Raw genomic sequence first — 23,035 nt, forward strand, 5'->3', positions numbered from 1 at the left:
ACTCTGTTGCACATGGGCTTGCTAGATACGCTTTACGGATGGATACTGATATTGTTTGGAGGACTGTTTGTCTAGTCCTTATTGAAGCTATTGTTGTAGATGAACGTGTTCATTAATATTAATAGATTTTCTCTAAAAAAAAAAAAAATAGGTAAGAATATTGTATAATAGTTATTCTTTAAGATACCTAAACATTTTTTTCTATTTATTGTTTAAAAAGAAAACAATAATAGAAATATATTTTTTAAATATGTGAATAAGGTATAGAGAAGTGATAATAGAAATATAATTTTTAAATATAACTGCAATGTGTAAATTTGAATTGCAATAGTTTTTTTAAAAAAGTAAAAATGTAACTACATTTAATATAAAATAAAAGATAATAGAAAAAAAAAGTAATGAATTTAAATTTAAATTGTAATATTAACAAAGACACTTTCTGTTTTATTATCAAATTTAATATAATATATATATATTGATGAATGTGTTTGATATAATATATTGACTAATTAGGTTTTTTGTCCCCTGAACTTTGACATGTACTAAATCATGTTTTCTGAACTTTTAAGGCCGTGAAAAATGCCCCTAAACTATTGAGATTGTTAGATTTAAGGACTTTTGTCTAATTTAACAATCTCAATAATTCGAGGGAATTTTAACGGCCAACAAAATTCAGGGGCACGATTTAGTACATGTCAAAGTTTAAGGGAAAAATTACTAATTAGCCTTAAATTTTTAATTGGCATATATAAAAGTGAAAAGAACTCATTAATAAGTAGATAAATTTATTAAATCTACCTGAATATTTTCCATACGTAATTACAATTGGTCTTATCAAATATGAGAATCCAAAAAAAAAAAAATACTTGACAAACCATATATTTTTAAAGAAACTAATTATATAAATTATAAATTAAAATGACTAGTTAAGGAATAAAATAATGGTCATGCAAACTAATAATATAAATTATAAATATATGGATATATATGAAAAATGATGTAAAAAAATCCTCATGAATATATATCCTATTCTATATAAAAAGTGTGACTATGTAACAGTATTATATAATGATGTTTTTTGATTTCTCTATTAACTTTAAAATAATATCCTATTAATTAACAGAATATTCTTTATTAATTTTATTATTATTATATATATTTAAAAATAAAAATTATGGAAATATTTTATATAAAAAAATTTAAATTTAAAATACTTAATATATTTAAATATTTTTAATCATATTTTTAAATTGATTGGTTTAACTTTGAATTAAAATAAAAAAATTATGTAAATATTTTATATAAAGAAATTTACATTTAAAATTTTATTAATATTTTTAACCATATTTTTAACTTTATTATTATTTATTTTATATTTTAAATTGAAATGGTTGTAATTAATAAGGAATTGATTGTTTTCTATTTTACTTATGTAAGCCGATTCACACACTATATTTTTCGTAAACTTTGGGAATAGAAAACCTAATATCAAATTTACGAATTCATTCTATATATAGACATACTCTAATTTGATTATGTGAGTTTTGGTTAAGAATATACTAAATTACAATATATATGCATTATATATTATATACGTTACTTAATTAAGAAAATTTAAAAGATTTAAAAAGTACGTATATATATAATTATATCTAAATTAACAATAGCTAAAATTTTTTTTACTTAAAGATTAAAATCTTAAACCTCATTTAAAAATTATAAAAAAAAAAAATATACATTACCTATTAAAAAAAAATATATACATGACACATGTATTGTACTTAACATTACATAATTAAATCTAATAAAAAAAAATTAATTATACGTGTATTGCACGTAACATTAACCTAATTTATATATATATTGATTCTGTACATTAATGAACTAAAATAACATTATTTATAATTCTTATAAAACTTGTCGAGGGGAAATACTAATTAAGAGAATATATTTGAAGTGTAGCTAAAAGTTATTCGATAATTACCATGCATGATAAGCAGGGTCGGCCCTGATTTTTAGTGGGCCATAAAAAAAATTATTTTGGGCCTTTATTTAGAAAAAATATAATATTTTTCAAAATTAGTAAAAAAAATTATATAATTTTAAAAAGGAAATATTTTTTTTGGGCCCCTGGGATAAATGGGCCCTAGGCACAGGCCTAGCCCGCCTATACCCAGGGCCGGGCCTGATGATAAGCCAGTACTTATATAAAAATGATATATACACCATCATCTCATAGTGCATAGTTCATATTAGCTAGCTAGGAAGTATCGTATCAACCTACAATAACTATTGTTATCAAGGTAGTATCTATGAGCTGAGTTATAATTTATTATTAGCAGCTTTTTATAATTTTTGTTATAATATTGAATTGCACCCCATAATCCTTTAACTTTTCTCTTTACAATATGATATTTATCTCTAATTAAAAAAAAAAAGAATTATATATAAATTAACATATGAAAAAACATGTTCTTTTACATTTCGATAACAAGAGGCTAGAGCACAATTCAACTCCATATAACACTTTATAATCTATATATATATATATATATATATATATATATACACATTATATAAATTCATATAAAAATGAAGCCACACATGAAGTTGACACGTGGCAAGCGATGGGCATGCGTGTATATGATCTGATTAATTAAGTTATTAATAAATCGGGGAGATTTTGTATATATATAGTCAAAGGAAGAAAGTTGTTATTAATTATTATTTGATTGATATTTGATTAATTAATTCACTGTCAAGTAAGGGGAACCATATATATTTTGGTGTGTCGGATTGTGCAAGGTGCAATATATTTTTGTTTTGTTAGTACTTATCATTTTATATAATTTTATAATAATAATAGACCATTTTTTAGATTTTCCACATTAGTGGTTATAATAATTAAGCTGATTTATGTGATGGTTATAAGTAATTTGTCTTCAAGCCTCAAATTTTCAAACCAACCATTCATCTCTTGTTGCTAGTAGTTTCTATATATTACTCGTCACATCATCAATCATGTAAATATTTAATTTTAAAAAGAAAATAGATAAGAATATCAATGCTATTATTGCTTTTACACAGAATACTTTATGTTTTCCACACTTGCAGTTAAATCTTTTAATATGATAGTTATTTAAAATACATAGAGAAGAGATTTATATGTGGTTCAAGTGTTAATAAAGTTTAATTCATTAAGTTTTTATAATACCCTAGTAATTATAATTGGATAGGGTTTCTGCACTTTAAATACTAAGTTTCAAAACCCCCTTCATAGTAGTGGTGAGACTCTATTTATAGAGAGAGTCATGCACCTTGGGTTGAACTGAACCGGGCCCAACAAATGTATTTGGCTAATACCTGGCCCACTATTGGTGCATTTACAAAGAGAAACTTACAAAAATACTAAAATTTTGCCAAATATATAGAATGGGCTTGTTGTTAAAGGCCCAATACCCAAATGTTGCAGACAAACACTGTTCATAGTACTATTAACATTGACAGCCCAATCGTGAGCCGCCGCATGGAGCATGGAAAATGATCATGTCAGAGTAGTGGTCGTGGTAATCCCAACGTTAATTACCTTCTTGCCAAACCCATTTTTGTGAGTAGATAGAAGAGACATTCTAGCAAATTTGGTGGGATCGTATCAAAGTTGTGACACGTGGAAACATGCCTGGACCATTAAGCGATCTCGGGGAGCAGTTTGCTCCTAGGTGAATTCTCGACCTTAGATAATTTTATTACAGTTCCGCATGATTTAAATTGTTTGATAATTTCACTTGATAATTATTAAAAATAGAATTTCAATACGTGGTGTCAATGTTCTTTTAAATACTCTTAGTCTACGGGGTCAGGAATGAAATTAATTAGTAAAGTCTTAAACAATTACACACTACAATTGACTTAAACAAGTTTAAACTCCCTCTAAATTTTGCCGCAATCTTTTATAATTTACTTTGCCAATTTGATTTCCTTCCGAAGTAAGGCTTTGACAAATCTTCTCTCGAAGACCCTTCTCTTGTTCAATGAAGTTCTTCAACCTATTCTAAGAACAATATAAGAACAATAAACAAAGACTAAAACCTAGATGAACACTCTAAGTTTTCACAAAAGAAACTCTCTCCTCACAAAGATGAAAGTAGTGAAAAATGAAACTAGAAGAGATGAGAAAAGTCCTATATATAGAACATAAAAACCATAGAGACATCCACAAACACGTTTACACAGCTGTACAAAACTTACCTAAAAAATATATTGATTTGTAGTGACAAAATTTTACTTTGAAGTGGCAGATCAATGTCAAATTGGAAAACTTTCTAAATAAGTCCAAGATCACAATTTGAACTTTAATTCTCCACTACTACAAAATAACCTTTTAGAGGCAATTTTTTGCGGAACAGGGTAGCCAAAACGTCTAAATATTCTTACTTATTGAAAATTAACATTTAAAGGCAGTTATTTTATAAAAACCGTAGCTATAAAGTTCACCAAAATCATATAAAAGCGGTCATTTAAGCTGAGATATTTTCGTATAAAAAAATACCTTATAATGTCGGTTATTAGGAAATAACCAACGACATAGTACATTTCTTTTGTAACACGTGTATCCTATGTTATCGGTTATTTTTCAATAATAATTGCTCACATTTTATCTAAATTTGCTCTAGAGTTACATGAAACTAACTTTTTGTTGGAGAGTTTACTTTCAAGTTTCACCTATGGTTTAGAAAGATAGGGAGAGAGGAAGAAGACATCGAAGGCGCCCGTGGTTGCAGTGCTTTTCTTGTTGCTTTTTTCAGCTTTGTATTGCGGAATGAAAAGAGAAAAAAAATGAATTGAATCTTATTGAATTGAATTGGTAAGAATACAAAGGGGAACAGGTTACATATATATAGTTCAGGATATTGAACAACACATTCTCAACTAACATAACAACCCCAGCTAACTTAACTAACTTCCCTACATAATAGCAACTAACTTAACTAAAGATATCAAGAATCAGTTAAGGTAGTTTAGGACAACTTGCAGAGAATAAGAACGAGCTACTGAAGTAAAGACTAATGCAGGAATTAAAGTCTTTAATATCCCCCCCACCCCTGAAGATGGACTGTATAGATTATATACAGACATCTTCTTAATGTGAGTAGCGAGAGTAGTAGAAGGAAGTGGTTTGGTGAATGCATCTGCCAACTGTAAGGTGCTTGAGACTGGTATTAAGCGAACAGTACCATTGTTGATTTTGTCACAAATGAAGTGACAATCTAGCTCGATGTGTTTCGTGCGCTCGTTGAAGGTGGGATTGTTGACGATGTGTATTGCCGAGTGGTTGTCGCAGTAAATGAAGGCAGGTGTATTTTGTGGGATTTGGAAGTCTTGGATCAAGTATTGAAGCCATGTAAGTTCACTTGTTGTGGCAGCGAGAGCTCTATATTCTGCTTCAGCAGAGCTCTTAGAAATGGTGGGTTGTTTCTTTGTTTTCCAAGAGATTAAACAATCTCCTATGAAGACACAGAAGCCAGTGGTAGATCTTCTTGTAATCGGACAAGAGGCCCAGTCCGAATCAGAAAAACCACTTAAATGAATAGAGGAATTTCTGTGGTAAAGTAGCCCTTGTCCAGGACTACCTTTAAGGTACAGAAGTAGGTGAGAAACAACTTGCATGTGAGTAGTTCTGGGGGTAGACATGAACTGGCTCAATGTGTTAACAGCGTATGTGATGTCGGGTCTTGATAGAGTGAGGTAGAGTAACTTTCCAATCAATTGTCTATAGGCTGAAGGATTTGTCAATAGCTCTCCTTGTTGATCGTCGAGCTTGGTCCTCGAATCCATAGGTGCCTTTGCTGGTTTGCAGCCAATATATCCATTATCTTCAAGAAGTTGTAATGTGTATTGCCGTTGAGAGAGGAATAGGCCATGTGAAGAACGAGCAATTTCAAATCCGAGGAAGTATTTGAGTTGTCCGAGAGCTTTGAGTCAAAATTGTTGATGTAAAGTAGTTTGTAGTTGATGCAAAACTTCAATGTTAGGACCTGTAATCACGATGTCATCCACGTAGACAAGTAAAGCAATGAATGTGTCATCTTTTCCCTTTGTAAAGAGAGTGTAGTCGACCTTTGATTGCTGGAAACCTTCTTGAAGTAAGGCTGATGTGAGTTTCTTGTACCATTGTCGGGATGATTGTCGAAGTCCGTAAATGGATTTATGGAGTTTACATACAAGATTAGAACCTGTAGGAGCATCATTAGAAACAATTAGTCTAGGTGGTATAGCCATATAGACCTCTTCATTGAGATCTCCGTTTAAGAAAGCATTGTTTATGTCCATTTGTAAATTATGCCATTGTTTAATTGTAGATATAGCAAGGAGAAGTTTGAATGTGACCATCTTGGCCACGGGAGAAAAAGTGTCAAAGAAGTCAAGGCCTTCTTGTTGCGTATAACCTTGAGCAACAAGTCTTGCCTTGAATCTTTCAACCGAACCATCACTATTGAGTTTAATTTTATAGACCCAACGGCAACCAATAACCCTCCTATTTGGTGGTAGAGGAACAACACTCCAAGTTTTGTTGTTTCTAAGGGCTGTGAGTTCAACATCCATAGCATCAAGCCATTGTTGAAATTGAATGGCTTGTTTATATGTTTGTGGCTCCTTTAAAGAAGTAACTGCAAGGATAAAAGCCTTGTAAGATTCAGTCAATCTAGCATAAGAAAGATATTTATTTAAAGCATGAGGTGTAGAAGAATTGTCCTGTATTGCAGAAAAGCATTCAAAGTCTCTAAGATATGATGGAGGCCGTGAGACTCTTGTGGTTCTGCGAGGGACATCTGTGTTAGGATCACCATGAACATCTGGTGATATTGCATCAGGATTTGCTGGTGCTGGTGTAGCTTCTCGTGATGTTGCTGTGTTTGTTGGTGTATTTACTGTATCAGTAAAAACATCAACTGTGTTTTCTGTAGTGGAACTTGGATTAGATACATCAGTAGCAACATGTTGATAATCTCCAATAGGAGTTTTTGAAATGTGATTAGAAGGTATAACCGTGGTAATGAAGGGATCGACATTACTGCTATTAATATTCAGCTTATGAAAAGGAAAAACATGTTCATGAAAGATTACATTCCTTGAAATAAAATTTGTTGATTATTAATATCATAAAGTCGATAACCTTTCACTCCTTGAGGATATCCAAGGAAAACACAAGGGCGTGCTCTAGGATCAAATTTGGTCCTATGAGCAGTGAGGGTGGAGGCAAAAGCCAAGCAGCCGAAGGTTTTGATATGTTGATAGTCAGGTTGTCTTTTGAATAGAAATTCATAAGGGGTCTTGTTTTTCAAATTTGGAGAAGGTATGCGATTAATCAAAAAGGCAGCAGTCATGATGCATTCTCCCCAGAATTTTATAGGCATGTGTGCTTGAAAATATAAGGCTCGAGCAACATTGAGCAAGTGCTGGTGTTTTCTTTTAGCAATGGCATTCTGTTCGGGAGTCTCAACACAAGTGAAATCATGCAAAATTTCATATTTAAAAAAGAGATCTTTGAAGCTTAACTCAGGAGCATTATCAGATCTAAAAGTTTTAATCATGCAAGCAAATTGATTTTGGACATAAGACAAGAATTGAGGCATTATACTTAAAGCATCATACTTATGTTTCAAGAGATAAATCCAAGTAAAACGAGAGTGGTCATCCACAATAGTAAGAAAGAACCTAAAATTAGAATGAGATGGGATATGGTAAGGGCCCCAAATATCACAATGCACAAGATCAAAAAATTTGCAAGCAAATTTACCATTACTTGGAAATGGGAGTTTCTTTTGCTTAGCCATTGGACAAATATAACAAGGTGAGTCTTTATGTAAAGTTGAAGTATTACATTTTAGCTTATTTCCTAACAATTTCAAGTATTTATCAGACAAATTTCCTAGTCTAGCATGCCAAGTTTCAGTAGTAACATTGAAGATAGGAAAATCAGTAGGATTTTGATCCAATATGCATAGTCCATCCTTGCAATCACCTCTGCCAATCTTCTTCTTGTTGGCAAGGTCCTGCAAGATAAAATCATTAGTAGTAATCTTAACCTTGAGATAATTATCATTGGTTAAGAAACATACTGACATAATATTGTATCTGAAATCGGGAACAAACAGAACATCCTTCAGGATAATTTCTTTTGTGACAGCAATGGTGCCACTTTGGTGAACAAAAATAAAATTGCCATTAGGGAGAAGTAATCGGGTAGGAGTAACATTGCATAAGCATTGAAACAAATTAATGTTGGAGCAAATATGTCTAGTTGCTCCTGAGTCTAAAATCCATGAATTACTAATGGGAAATTTTATTATGTTTGACATGATAATACCTTGGTTACCTGTAGCATTACTGTTTTCTGGTTTGGGAATGCTTGCTTGCTGTCCAGCCAACAAATTGAGGAGTTGCTGGTATTGCACAACACTTAATTGAGGCAGTAGAGTTTGGCCTTCTCCTTGATTATTGCTGGTTTCATTGTTGGCTTGCACTTGATTGGCAGCAGCATCTTTGGATTTGTTTTTATTGTATCCAGGAGGATACCCGTGGATCTTGTGGCACCTTTCAATCGTATGGCCAAGAATATTACAGTGGGTGCAAAAGGGCCTATTTCTTTTGAAAGGCTGAGACTTGTTTCCTTGAGAATCAGGTTTGTTAGAACTAGACTTATCCCCTTGAAAAGCAAAAGCAACCCCAAGGTTCGGGTCAGAATGAGTATTAAAGTTTCCTTTCTGGTTTTCCTCTTGGGTGACAAGGTGAAAGACCCTATTGATTTCGGGTAAAGGATCCATAATCAATATGTTTCCACGAACTTGAGAGAAAGAGTCAGAAAGGCCCATAAGAAAAGCCATGATATTTTCCATGTGGTGGTGTTCTTGAAGCTTCTTGACACCACCACATGTGCAATTATTACAAACACAAGCAGGTCTATAATTGGACAATTGTTCCCAAATGGTCTTTAGCTTGGTATAGTACATACTTACAGACTGACTTTCTTGTTTTAAGTTCATCAAACTTTTCCTTAAATTGTATATATGAGGACCATTTCTTTGATGAAATCGGACCTTAAGATCAGACCATATAGCAGCAGCGGATTCATCATATAAAATGTTAGATGAAATTTCTTTAGACACAGAATTTAAAATCCAAGAAATCACAATGTTATTGTTTCTAAACCAAGCATTGTACATAATAGTTTCAGAAGGGGGAGGTTTACGAATTGTACCGTCTAAGAACCCAAGCTTGTTTTTGACAGAGATGGCTAAGATCATAGCCCTACTCCAAGACATGTAATTGTCTTGTCCAGTAAGAAGCTGAGAAACCAGAACGTTACCAGGATTATCCCCGTGATGTAAATAGTACGGGTGTGAAGGGTCTTCAAGGTGACTTCTCTGTTGGACAATCTGTTGGTTCTACAATGTTGAATTCGAAGGATCAGCAACCATGGCAGGTACTCCGTCATTGTCGATGCCATGTGTGGAACTTTGATCATCAGAGGCCATTGAAGAATCGAAAAAGAATTAGAAGAAAGAACAGTCGAAGAAAAATTGAGAAGAAGAATCGACAGAACAGAACAGAGTTCTGTGATGCAGCGTCGCCGGAGAAGAAGCACGGGGAGAGAGAGATCGGATCAAGGGAAAGCATTCCTTTCCCGCTCTGATACCATATTGCAGAATGAAGAGAGAAAAAAATAAATTGAATCATTGAATTGAATTGGTAAGAATACAAAGGGGAACAGGTTACATATATATAGTTTAGGATACTGAACAACACAGTCTCAACTAACATAACAACCCCAACTAACTTAACTAACTTCCCTATATAATAGCAACTAACTTAACTAAAGATATCAAGAATCAATTAAGGTAGTTTAGAACAACTTGCAGAGAATAAGAACGAGCTACTGAAGTAAAGACTAATGCAGGAATTAAAGTCTTTAATACTTTGATTCCATCTGGATCATCCTCAACTGTCCCTGCTTTCCTCTAGTCTTCACATCGGTAATGATTATTATCCCTTCCTCCCAATTTGTATGAGTATATGAACAATTGAACTATTATTACATTCGCAGGGTTCATCCATCATCATCATCATCTGTAAATTATCACTCTTTCTCCAAAGGATTTGGCTAAGTCCCCCTACTCTCCCAAGCTGGATGGTCACACTTACTGGTTAGTTAGTTAGTTTATTCATTCTTCTTTACTTACATTTCGAATTGTTGATTCTAAATTTTGAGTTTTTTCTTCTTTCATTCTTTAGTGCTCAGATAATCAAGTTAAGCAACCTTTGGATCTGGCTCTTATCTTTGTTGGTTCAGAGGTAAATTTCATAGCTTTACTCTTTTTTTTAAGCATGTACTAAATTGAGCTTTGAAATATGAAAGCTTTTTCTTACTTACTACAACTAAATATTTACTATTGTTTTATAGCTAAATTCAACTTGGAAAAGATTAAAATCAATCTTCTTAACACTTAAATCTCACAGTTTTGACCTCTCAAAAATGAGATAAAAAAATATTTCTTTTCCTATTTTAGGGCTCGTTTGGTACGCCGTATAAGGGTCGTATTGTATCAAATAATAAATAACACTATATTTGGATAAAACAATGTATTATATTAATTATTGCAACTAAATTTTTTAATACAATATATGTTGTATTATTTAATGCATAATAAATGGTCCGTATTAGCTTGTATTATAATATTTACAAAAAATTTGAGGTCAACACTAATCTAACCTGGACCCGGACCTGGACCCCAACCCGGACCCGGGACCCGGACCTGGACTCGGGACCGAGGACCCGGACGTGGACTCGGGACCCGGACCCGGGACCTGGACCCAGGACCCGGACTCGGGACCCAGACCCGAGACCCGAGACCCGGACCCAGGACCGAGACCCGGACCAGGGACCTAGACCCAAACCTGGACCCGGACCCGGACCCTGGACCCGGACCCGAACCCAAACCCCGACTCGGACCCGGACCCCGACCCAGACCCCGACCAGGTTCCAAACCCGAACGCGGACCCGAGACCCGAGACCCAGACCCAAACCTAGACCTGAGACCCAAACCCAGACTCGGACCTGAACTCGGACCAGGACCCGGACCCGGACCCGGACCCCGAACCCGAACCCGGACCCAGATTTGGACTTGGACCCCGACCCGGGACCGGGAACCGAACCCCCGACCCCGGACCTGGGACCCGGACCTAGGATCCGGACCCGTAGTTGGTGTTGGGATCGAGTGTATTAGAAATATATTATAACTTTACACAATCAATTAATTCAAGTCAATACCAAACATTGTATTGCATTAAATAATACTAATACAATACTATACAATACAACACAATCCAACACAATACAATACATTACAATACGGTGTACCAAACGAGCCCTTAATCTCTTAATTAATACTTTTCTTTTTTCCACATATTCGGTTATGTTTTGCTTAGACACTAGTGCAGACATTTTTTGCTGGCTTGGTTGGAACAGGTGTTTGATTCTCTTGTTGGAAGGCTTTTGCTTGTCCTTCTCATTTTTTTATTTGGGATTTTAGAATGGTAATTGTATCTTTTCTTTGTCATCATACTTTTGCAGGTGAGTTTTCTTACCTTCAAAGGCTGAAAAATCCACCATCATCAACCGTTGTGAGGACCTTTCATCAATATTTTCAGCAGTTGGTAATGTTATTATAGGTTTATATAAGTTTCTAAAAGAGACTAGATATGCACCAATACATTGCAAACCTTTCCTTTCATTTGCAAATTTCTTTGTTAGCCAATTTTAATTCATGCATATGTGCATGGAGTATGTAAAATCTTGACAGCTTACATGTTCTCTTTGGCAAAAGAAGTTTTACATAATTGATGTTTCAATATTTTCCCAGGTTTCTTTGTTGATATTAACTTAAGGCAAATAAGGAGAGAGATGCTAAACTTTCTAAAAAGAGTGTTATGGTAGAAAATGTTAAAAGGCACCGGTGGTACTTAAGTTAATACCTTTCAATATGTAATATCGTTATTGATGCAATTAAGTATTGAATCTTATATAATTTAATGTAATAATTTTTATAAAAAACCGTTAACTAATTACAACACGTTATCTCTAAGTGATACTAGACACTACAAGTGTCTGATTATAATTATCTTTTATTCTTTTATGCCCTTTAACGTTTCTCAAAGCTCAAATTTTCCAAAAGAGTATTTATTGAATCGGCATGCATACTTGAGAGTGATATAGTAGTATATAGCTAGAGTAAATATTTATGTTTGTGAGATGTGATCCTAAATAAAATTAAAATTAACAATAATAAAAAAATAACATAAATAACAACAAATTAATAAAAGTACAGATAAAAACTTTTAAAGTGTCTAATACGGTGTTATATTGTTACCTAATAACAGTACTCTCTGTTTATAAGTACACATATATATCAGTACTATGTTATGTAACTTATAATGTTGTCAAGCTATTATTATTATTATTTATTTTATTTATTTATTTACTTTTTGAAATTGGTGAAGCTATTGATGTAGATTTATCTTATTATCTTCTACTGTTACCATGTGAGATGAAAGGGATAAATAGTACCAAAATAGCTACATAAATAAGACTAACACAACTACATAATGCATACAAACATTAGGGATTGGAATGAAAACCCTTTTTAGTGATTTCTGAGTTAATTAATAAAAAAAAAGAAGCTATTAGCTATATATATCCTAAACTTTAAACAGTGAATCTCCTAGTGATTTACAACACTGATAAGCACTTTGACATAGTGTTAGATTTATAGTAGTAGTAGCCTTTTAACAGCCAGCTGCCTTGAGAAAATTGTCAAAGGGACTAGCAGGAGGAAGCCTCATCGACAACCATGGATCCTGCGGAAATGCAGCTCCCTGGGCAGGACCACTACTTTCACCTTCACACTCACTTGTTATCTGTTTCAAATGGCATCATAACATTCATATTAATCATTTTCATTAAGAAATGGTAACAGTTCAAACATTTAAAAACAAAATGAGATTAGAGCTAGTTTCAATTTATGGTTTAGAAAATCGACTTGAGAAAGGTTCATGTATTAGTTATGCCCCATAAACTAACCTGGTGGAGAGTTCTGCGGCTATTATTGAAGGGAAAAGCTGGAAAAGATTTCTCAGCTGCTTTGCCATGATAGTTTTCGTGGGCCAACCAATTGGAGAGCTTCTTTCTTGTGCCTGTGCCAAGGGCTTCACATTGGCTGGCCATGGCGTTGTACGGGAGGGGTGATGTAGAGACGGATGATCCTGCTACGTGACCTGCTACCTCAAGTGCCTATAAAGGAGAAAAAAATCTAAGTTGTAATACAAGAGTAGGCATGTCTAAAATACAAGCATTTAGTAACTTTGTTTTCTTCTGGCTAAAATATAAGAAGTTTACTAAAGCGGCTGGACCTTTCATATAGGTTCAATCATTCTGTTTATACAAATGCATGTGGTAATAGCATTGAACAAAAAGAGCTAAATTGCCAAAGGAAGAAGTAATTACAGATTCTAAAAGCTGTCCAATGCTGATAATATGTGAGCCAGATGAAGTCGATGGCACTCTGGGAATGAAACGAGAAAGATCTGCAACGGATAATTCGCTAGTCGCATCATCCTCAACTAAAGAGTTTGTCGGGAAATCCTGCAGATTTGAGCAACAATATTTGACAATTGTTTTAGTTTTCATTGCATTATCTTGCAAACAATCACACAAGGGACTTAGTTCGCATGAAATTTTAGAAGTTAAATGCTAGCAAGAAAAATAATAAAGATAGAGATAATTATACCCCATCAAAGGATAAGGATTCTTTGGAGTGGGAAGCCATCTGATCATGGTCAAGGTCCAGTGCAGATTGTGGACCAAATGAGAATGTATCATCAGGTGTGAATGGTTCTTGAAGTTGCTTTAGCACATCTTCCGCCTCCAGCTTAAGAAGCAGAAACAAGCAAATGAGGATTGAAATTGAATAACTCAGATTGCTGTGGTATTAATACAATGAATTAAAACTAATAACTCGGATTGCTAGTGTTAGCACAATGCCATACCTTGGTAATGTTTGTCAGATTTTGAACTAAGATGTCAATTACGATATTCTCAGTGTCATATATTTTATTTCGCAACTCGGAAAGAGTTGATGTAGCCAGCTGATTATCAGAAGCAGATCCGAATTCCCTTACATCAGCATCAGGCTTTACATATACTTGAAGATCATCGCTAATACCAAGATAGGGGTCAATCTGAATATGCAAACATAATAAATACAGAAAATTAGAAGAAATTTATAATCGTCGACACTAGAAGAGCACGAGTCAAGAGTACTTAAGGGTAAAAAAGCCTTTTACCATCAAAATCAAGAAACATAATCACACTATTGGCAGACTACAAAATTACGATGTCACTTACATCGTATGGAATCAATGACTTGAGAAAATCATTCAGTTCGGGAATGTGATATATCTTAGCTGCAAACATCAACATGCTCATTGACAGTACCAAAACAGATCTCTGGCCCGCTGGTGTCAACATCCCTGGTTCACCCCATGAAAAAATGAGAAAGAGAAAAATATCATTAGAAATTCTAATTTCCTCACAATTGAAAGAGAAAGGATTTAAACCAGCCGCACCGTTGTTAGGATCAAGAGACATTTTCCTAAGAGACAAAAGAAGCTGGAAGAAGTTGACCACAAGGTTGTCTGTCGGATTCTGCAATATTACAATTTCAAAAACTTTGTAAGAGATGAAAGCTTCGTTTAACTAAAAACAATAAAGTATAAGACAGAATGTCAACTTTAATGATAATTAATACATTCGCTGTCAAAAATCATATGAAGTGAGAGCATGATCTCTCATTAACATAGCACGAGGAAACGAAAATAAGAAAGCACATAACATGCATCTAACATATCACCTTCAAGCGTGAGGAAATAAGTGTTAAAATGAAAGAATGAGCAATGGATTCAATATTCGAGGGAAGATTGTCTGATAGATAAGCTTGTATCCAAAACGCAGAGAGTAAATGTACAATTTGATCCTCACTAAGCCTCATGACAAATGGTTCCTGAGGCAATCAACAAACCATAAGATAGAAAAGTAAGCAAAACTACACAATATCAAATACATCCAGATATAATTCTTATGAAAATGAGGGAATTACTTACTGCCTCATTTAAGTCAATTGAACCAGGTTTCCTATCGATGATAGAGCTAATCTTGTAAAAACTAGGGGAATTCTTGCGGCCTCGCCCCTGCTTGCATTCTTCCTCCACAATGTCTTTTTCTTTATTATCATCATGAAAAGTATTCCCGTTCTTTTCGGTTTTAGAACCATCCTTTTCCCTCCGGAGCTTCTCAAGTCTGGCAGTAATTGATGCAAAGGCAGATGCAGTATTCGAGTGCCATCTTCTTGATTGGTAAAGAAAACCAGATCGTAGAGATGCAACTTCATGTCGTGGGCGATTAGAACTTGGAACAAGAAGAATAGAAAATATTTGATGTGCTCCAACACGCACCTCAAGATCTGGATGTAACATGACCTTTAAAAGTTGGACAAGAAGAGATTCTGGAAACACCTACAGGAAAAAATTCTGAATATTTAACATGATGCACTCAATAATATTGAGTAGGAGATTGATAGAATTTGATGCAATCTATAATGCACACTTAGTAACTAATGACCCCGCATATTACCTGCTTTGAGCGTGATGAGACCAGTGCCAATGATATTGTATGAGCAAGAATAATTAATGATCCAATAGTCGCCCTAGCAACTGTTCCCGATGGTAGCTTCTCCAAAGTTATTGCCATGAGGTCAAATAGTGGTTGAGCATTGCCAATCTAGTAAAAACGAAACACATTAAATATGTAGCTATATGCATATATATCTAATAAAATCAATAAAACCACTAAAATTACCCTTTTAGCAATTTCAAGTAAGCAATCCTCTATGGAATTCTGGAGCATAAAATTGACGTTGGAGTTGGACTCTTGCTCTACCGCAAGCTGAATAGTGGCTTGAAGACTCTTTCTTAGATGCCAGCACAGATCAGAGACAAACCCAATTTCTGCCAGCATTGTTCCAGATCTGATTTGCCTAGCTAAACCAGTAGCAACTTGGATTATATAAGATTTGAGTTCCGGATCATGTGAGACATTTTTGTGGTCAAGATGGCGGATGACATAAGTTAAAGTCAACTGCTGGTTCCCTGGAACAGAAGTTGCAATGAGAAGCTGATTGAAGTTTAGGTCATTAGTTCATGCATATTTAGGCTAGTCAGATGAAAAGGAAAAGAATACCAGAGGCCTCCATAAAGTAGGACATATCTGACAAAACCAACAAAGCCAGCCCTTGAGAAACCCAGTGCCGTCCGGAGTCAAAGTAGACAAACATTGGGTCCAATATTCGACGCATGGTTGTGCTTTCCTTCGATAATTCTGCCATTCTCTGAATACAAATTTGAGCCCATACTTTTGGTGTCTCTGTTTCTTCCCTGAAAAAGAAAAAGGAGCATTTTCTCAAGTTATTTCAAAGAATGAAATGTTCAGGGAAATAAAATTATAAAATCGCTATAGAACTAACTTTGGGAAAATCTGCACAGAGAGAGTGTCATTTATAATCTTAAAAAGCTGATTACCTTGACAAAAGAGAAGGATCCTTCTTCTCAGGCCGTGGTCTAATCATGGAGCAAGGGCTAGCATCACTACCAAGGATCGCACCAATTCTGCCTTCACTTCGAACTACTTCGTCCACCCAATTATGTTGTGATTCCAACCTCTCATTGTCTTCTTCATCAAGTGTATCTAGCTCATAGTTATCCAAAGTCACATGTACAATCTGCAGATACAGGAAATATCAGGTAAAATTAATTTTAAAAATATAATTGCAAAAGAATGATATAAGGTGGAGTTCTATAAAAAGATGCAAAACTTTTCCATGGAAAGAGATTGACAAACATGTATATGTACAGCATTAATTTTTTGTTCAAGTAATTTTTCTTACAAATTGAGTACATCCCTACTTCAATGCTACATTGCAAACATTGATCAATCAGACTATCAGCTTTGAACAAATTGCATAACGTAGAATTCAGATGTAGCACAACGTTTTATACAAGCTACCAGAAAATACACTGAGAAGTGATTTGTAAAGCTTTATTATAGATAACATAAAATAACTGACCTCATCAAAATCAGCAAAAATATGAGAAAATTCCGCCATGAACCAGACCTGCCAACAGGATAAACATGTTAAATAGCCGACAAAATGAACATTATTCCCCAACTACCACCATAACATGAGCAGTGAAATGAGAAACACTAATCAAATTGCAAAGCTACCATGGCAGAGAGGCACTGCAAGCTTGATGCCCTCAAGCAGCGCTTTTGGTGATCTTCCCCTTTTACACGAGCCAGCACACATACTTTCTGTACAAACCCCTCAATGTTGTGTGTGTACATTGCATCTGTCTGTTCACAATCAGGCCATCCATCAAACATTAAATCATAATAAAAAAATATAAATTATGTACTGCCACTATTTACTAGAATATTCAAACCAGTATTTACAAACAATACAGTCGCATAACCTTTCAGCACCAACAGAATATTTTATAAAAGACAGCATTTCCCTTAAGCAATGGTGAACAGTAATAGAATACATCCTTGTCATTAAATCTACAGCAAAATATTCTCTGAACTTTCTACCAACTCTGGAAATCACATTTAAAAGCAGAACCACTTATCTGCATCAATTGATCTTCTACAAGACAATAAAAAGCACATTGAAAATAAATATAGAATAAGGAATATCCACAAAAATATCTTCACTAAGGAGTTATGTGGTCTTATCATTTTTGACATTTTCAAACCTTCCTGACACCTTAAAGCTACGAGTTCACAATAAATCTCTAATTTATTTTGCGGATGCTTGTACTGATAACACTAACCAGACAGCTGCCTTCTTGGCAAGCATGTGTCCATTGTAATTTACCTGGGCATATATGAACCTTGTAAGTGTTTGGCATCCAAGCATTTGCACAGCATCTTGCTTAGAGTTGTCTAAAAGTTCAGTAACCACATTCAATAAGCTAACAGCAAAGTAGGCCCTGCAAAGTGCAAAAGATATTCAACAAAACCATACAATAATAACAGCTCCAATATAAAAGAATTTGAACTTGTATTCTTAATACTGTACTCAGAGATCTTGCCAAGATATTGGGCAAATATGACATAGCATCATAAGTGTATTATGTAAGAGAAACATTTTTATTGATAGATAACTAAGAACTTCATCGATAAAACAAAAATCAAATGCAAAAGGAGAGGAAACAAAAAGCACTTACATCTGCTCCTTGCACAAAAAAAGCAACTTGCTGTAAGTCTCTGCCACAACATTGAGGAACTTTATGTGCCCATTTCGTAGCTCCTTCTCACATCTTTCTTCGAGATATTTAGCAATCTATAGCAAACAATGGAGACATGTATTCACAAAAACAAAAACTCAGAGAACTATACTAATCCCAATGCTACGTCCACATGTATTCACAAAAACAAACAGAGAAGTGAAGTGAAGTCCTACCTTTGGAATTCGAACAGAATTTTTTGAAGCATACTCGCATAGCTTAACAATTTTCCTCTCATTTGGATGGCCATCCTGCAATTTTTTTAAAATATAATCAAACTTCTCTATTAACTCTTTGACTGTATGTTAATAATCAATTGACCAAACAGAAATCCCCCTACCTCTGTTCACAACCAGTAATCATAAAAAACTTATCTTACATACATGACACAACTTCTAAAGTGGGATCTCAGAAAAATTGAAAGTGATTTATACAAGCACCTTTCATTTCATGCAAAGGGGGTAGCACTTAACGTGATTTTTGACTTTTCAGAGGGAAACCATGCATTAAGATCTTGAAAAAAATGTGATTTAGTTAAGGATAAATGCTTGAAAAAAAACTTCAAGATCAAAAACAGGATCTAAAAGCAACACAACATGAACAACAACAATTTTTTTTGTAAATTTTCAACCTCATTAACAACGTAAGCTCTAGAAACTCGACTAAGTATCAACAGATTAAGAACGGTCATTACACATTGGGAGTGATTACATCATCAAGCAGACAGTCAGCTATGAAATAACCTAGGCATGAACATGAATTTAAGAAAAGTAGCTAAAATAAAAAATATAAAAACGATAAATTTACTCACAAGAGATTTAGGAAAAATTTCAGCAAGCAATTTTTTGTAGCGCTTGACGGGTTTTCGAGAGCTTGACCTCAAAGCAGGGCAGCATACGCACATGCTCCCACATGCTGGGAATATCTTTCTGGAGATGACACCCATTTTTCACTGACGAAATCAAAACACGAGGAACAAGAATTAGGGAAATAAATAAACCCAAATACCAAACAAGAAAATAATGTAATGTAAAGCAGTAAATCACAGAAAGCATAGAAAACAGATTAGAAAAAACCAAAAAGTTCAAAATTTGAGAACACTTAAGAATGTTATAAGAAGAAGAATATGAAGAAATTCCCACAACCGACAATGAAAGGTGTAAGAGAAAATGTAGATAATAGAAATTACAACAAAAAAAACGGTAAAACAGGCGAAATGTACACAAAAAAAGAAAGAAATTATTTGAAAAAAATTGAAAGAAAAGAAAAGCCAGAATGAAGAAGAGAGCAAGAAAAGATAGGGGTACCTTAGGGTTGGATTTGGGTAGGTGAAGAGAGAGATCTGGAGTGAAACTGAAAGGAAAGGAAAGCAAAGCAGTGAGAAAAGCTTAAAGAGTAGTGAGAAGAAGAAGAAGAAGAATAGGAATTGAATGAGAAGAGGAAGGAAACTCCTGTATGTGTGGCCCCAGTGGCCAGTTTTGAAATAAAGCTCTTTTCTTCTTCAAATAAAATAAAATAAATAAATAAATGAAGAAATGAAAAGGAAATGAAAGCACGTGATAGGTGTCAGCCAGTTTCATTTGCTACTCCCAAAAATGTACTATTTTACATACTACTACTGTTGTGTTGTGTAATGCAATGTATTGAACACCTGAGAGAAATAATGTTAATATCGTTATTGGTGTAATTTAGTATTGGGTATTGGGTCTCATATAATTTAATATAATAGCTATTTATTGGTGTAATTTAGTATTGGGTATTGGGTCTCATATAATTTAATATAATAGCTTTTAGAAAGTATCGTTAGCTAAAAAGACACGTCTTGAAGGTACTAAACACCACTAATACCCAATAGCAATGCTCAATTTTTTGAGAGCATTTCCTCTCACACACAATAATATCAATAATATCAAATATAATATACTAGTCTCTTTTGTTGTTTTTAGTTCGGAAGAGAGGGAAGCAGAAGCAGAAGACTACCAAGTATAACTATGAGAATGAGAGTTTCGACTCTGTATTTGTCATATATTCCATACATTACATATCATGTCTTGGTGGTAAAATGGTAGACAATGATTTTGTAATCTAGTATTCTTATGCATTAAGATAATAATTTCAGTTGTTGTAGTTGGACTCTATATGGATTGGGTTAGATTTGAATCGTCTATGATTTGATCTGATCTAGATCATGTAACAATTCGCTCTGTCCTCTTCTGCTAGATCATATACTCAGATCGGATTAGATTCGACCCAACTTATACAGATTAGATTTAATTTGACCCGGCTTTTTATAAAAAAAAATAATTTATATCTAAATTTATAATTTTATATCTATTTTAATTTTGTATTAGTATTATTTAATACAATGTTATATTTGGTATCGACTTGTATTGATAGATTGTGTAAAATTATAATATATTTTTAATAAACTCGACCCTAACACCAACTACAGGTCAGGTCCGGTCCGGGTTTGGGTCCTGAAATCCAAGTCCAGGTCTGGGTTCGGGTTCGAGTCCTTAGTTCGGATCTGGGTCCCGACTTCGAATCCGGGTCGAGGTCTGGGTGTGTGGGTCTGGTCTTGGGTTCGGGTTCGAGTCGAGGTATGGGTGTCCAGGTTTGGTCCCAGGTTCAGGATCCAATCTCGGGTTCGGGTTAAGGTCCGGTCCCAGATTTGGGTCAGAATTTAGGTCGAAGTTTGGGTCCCGAGCCTAAGTCCCAGATTCTAAGGAGTCCGAGTCCGGAGTTTGAGTCTTGAATTAAGTTTTTTTTAATATATTGAAATTGAGTCAGATCAGATCCGATTCAGAAAAATTATTAGGCAGGGTGGAGCAGATCTAATCCGAAATTCAATAAGTATCCGAATATTTTCAGATTAAAGCTCTGATTCACTCCAACTAAATAGATTTTTTTAACATGCCTAGCTCTATTATGAATATGTCACATGAGCCTCAACTGAATGCTTGATGTATGAGTGCCCCTGCGATGCGAGTTGCTCTTCTTAGTTCGTTTTTTTTTTTCCAATTTATTTTTTTAGAAAAAAAATACTCAAATTCAAATGTATAATCTCCAAAATATTATATTGGTACTGTTATAAGTATCTAAATTTATATAATTTAATATAATAATTTTTCTATATACTACTCACCATTTTTTAAGTGTTCAATAACAATACTTAAAAACAAATTATCATTGCAACCATACTAATCTTAAATGATACAATGACATAAAATCACATATCATTATGGATAAAATTTAATATTAAATCTCACAAACATTAATAAAGTGATATTTTACCATTAATATCGACATTCAAAAATATATATATATACATATTTAATTACACCAACTCAACAAAAAATTATAATAGTGTGAAACAATTATATTTTCCAAAATATTTAGACTCACCTCATCTCCCTAGTTTAATTTTCTGAATAAAATCAAATCAAAATAAAATTTCATCACTATTTCTACTTTGTACTTCTTTTTATAATTATTATTTTCCAAATGTTTTCAACCTCCAAAACTTTGAATTTCTTTTTTCTTTTTATTTATTAACTCCAAAACTTTGAATTTCAAATTATAATAACTAACATAGGGTGTTTTACTTTTTATGTATAATAAAACAAATCCCCATCTATTTAACCAGAAAAAGAAAAAAGAAAAGAACTTGACCTTTTCAGCTTTGCTTGTGCTTGGGAGAAAATTAATAATAATAATAATAATAAAATGAAAATATTGACCTTTATTTTGAACCTTTTTCAGTCTAGTACTATTAGTAGGTAACTCACTCAGCTTTATTTTGAACTGAAATATAGCCAAATAGGTGGCCACTTTTTACTAACCCCACACATTTTTTTGAAGTTTCTTCTTGTTATGTTATAATAATCTCCTTTTTCTCTTAAAATTTCAATTAACTATTACATTTTATATTATTTTCTACTTTGTTATTGTTACATTATTGTCTTAATCAATATAAACATATAAATATAAGACTAAGTACAGGACCAAAGTTTGTGAAAAGTCATTATTGGACAACATGTAACCCTTTTGTATTTTAATGTTAAATTATGTTATGCTGTAGTATTATAAAATACACTCGTGATGATGTACTTGATCATATTAAGATTTTATATTAGTATACATTAATATCACTAATCTCTATTTTTTAAAATAAAAAAATTACCTACCAATGATATATGAATTATACAATTCAGAGTTATTTGTATTACTAATTACTTCTCCCAAATTATTACATATTTATTTCTACATCTGAACTTTAAAGTATTCCTATTTTAGCAATTTGGCCAAACTATTTGGTAAAAAAAATACTATATATTAGTTGCAAACTTTATGGGTAAAAATTGGTCGGTTATAGTCGGTTTTTATAATTTTATAACCGATCGGTCGGTTACGGTTTTTATTTTACGGAAACTGTAACCGACTGTTTATAAATTATAACAGTATAAAACTGACTGTATGATTTTTCGCAGTTTTTAGTTGTTTTTCAATTTAGCGGTTTTGGATGGTTTTTGGCGGTAAAATAAATGGCCTCTGAATTTTAAAGTACACATTATATTGG

At 33.6% G+C, this 23,035-nt stretch overlaps 1 protein-coding gene and 1 long non-coding RNA gene across 2 annotated transcripts; one reads left to right on the plus strand and one right to left on the minus strand.

Moving 5' to 3' along the window:
• Positions 1–9,976: 9,976 nt before the first annotated feature.
• Positions 9,977–12,209, plus strand: LOC115721089 (uncharacterized). The gene is made up of 5 exons (XR_004012376.2): positions 9,977–10,034; positions 10,106–10,205; positions 10,294–10,353; positions 11,633–11,715; positions 11,922–12,209. It is a non-coding gene; the product is annotated as an uncharacterized LOC115721089 (long non-coding RNA).
• Positions 12,210–12,619: 410 nt separating this feature from the next.
• On the minus strand, positions 12,620–19,951 carry LOC115718913 (protein SEMI-ROLLED LEAF 2). The gene is made up of 20 exons (XM_030647730.2): positions 19,764–19,951; positions 19,268–19,408; positions 18,633–18,707; positions 18,397–18,512; positions 18,045–18,159; positions 17,393–17,521; positions 17,235–17,282; positions 16,690–16,889; positions 16,352–16,545; positions 15,971–16,260; positions 15,746–15,892; positions 15,217–15,627; positions 14,967–15,116; positions 14,683–14,761; positions 14,462–14,586; positions 14,104–14,295; positions 13,845–13,985; positions 13,562–13,699; positions 13,139–13,348; positions 12,620–12,975 (listed from the first exon to the last, which is right to left on the minus strand). Exons 2-20 carry the CDS (start codon positions 19,400–19,402, stop codon positions 12,844–12,846), a joined length of 3,027 nt encoding a protein of 1,008 aa, XP_030503590.2. The 5' UTR covers positions 19,403–19,408; positions 19,764–19,951; the 3' UTR covers positions 12,620–12,843.
• Between the last annotated feature and the right edge of the window lie 3,084 nt (positions 19,952–23,035).

This window comes from Cannabis sativa, chromosome 2 (assembly GCF_029168945.1).
Source record: "Cannabis sativa cultivar Pink pepper isolate KNU-18-1 chromosome 2, ASM2916894v1, whole genome shotgun sequence".
Taxonomy (NCBI): domain Eukaryota; kingdom Viridiplantae; phylum Streptophyta; class Magnoliopsida; order Rosales; family Cannabaceae; genus Cannabis; species Cannabis sativa.

Coding starts and splice junctions, on each gene's coding strand:
- LOC115718913 (XM_030647730.2), bottom strand. CDS start 19,402: ATGGGTGTCATCTCCAGAAAGATATTCCCAGCATGTGGGAGCATGTGC. Junction 17,522..18,044: donor CAAGGTTCATATATGCCCAG/GTAAATTACAAT, acceptor GATTGTGAACAG/ACAGATGCAATGTACACACA. Junction 14,762..14,966: donor TTATTTCCTCACGCTTGAAG/GTGATATGTTAG, acceptor GTAATATTGCAG/AATCCGACAGACAACCTTGT.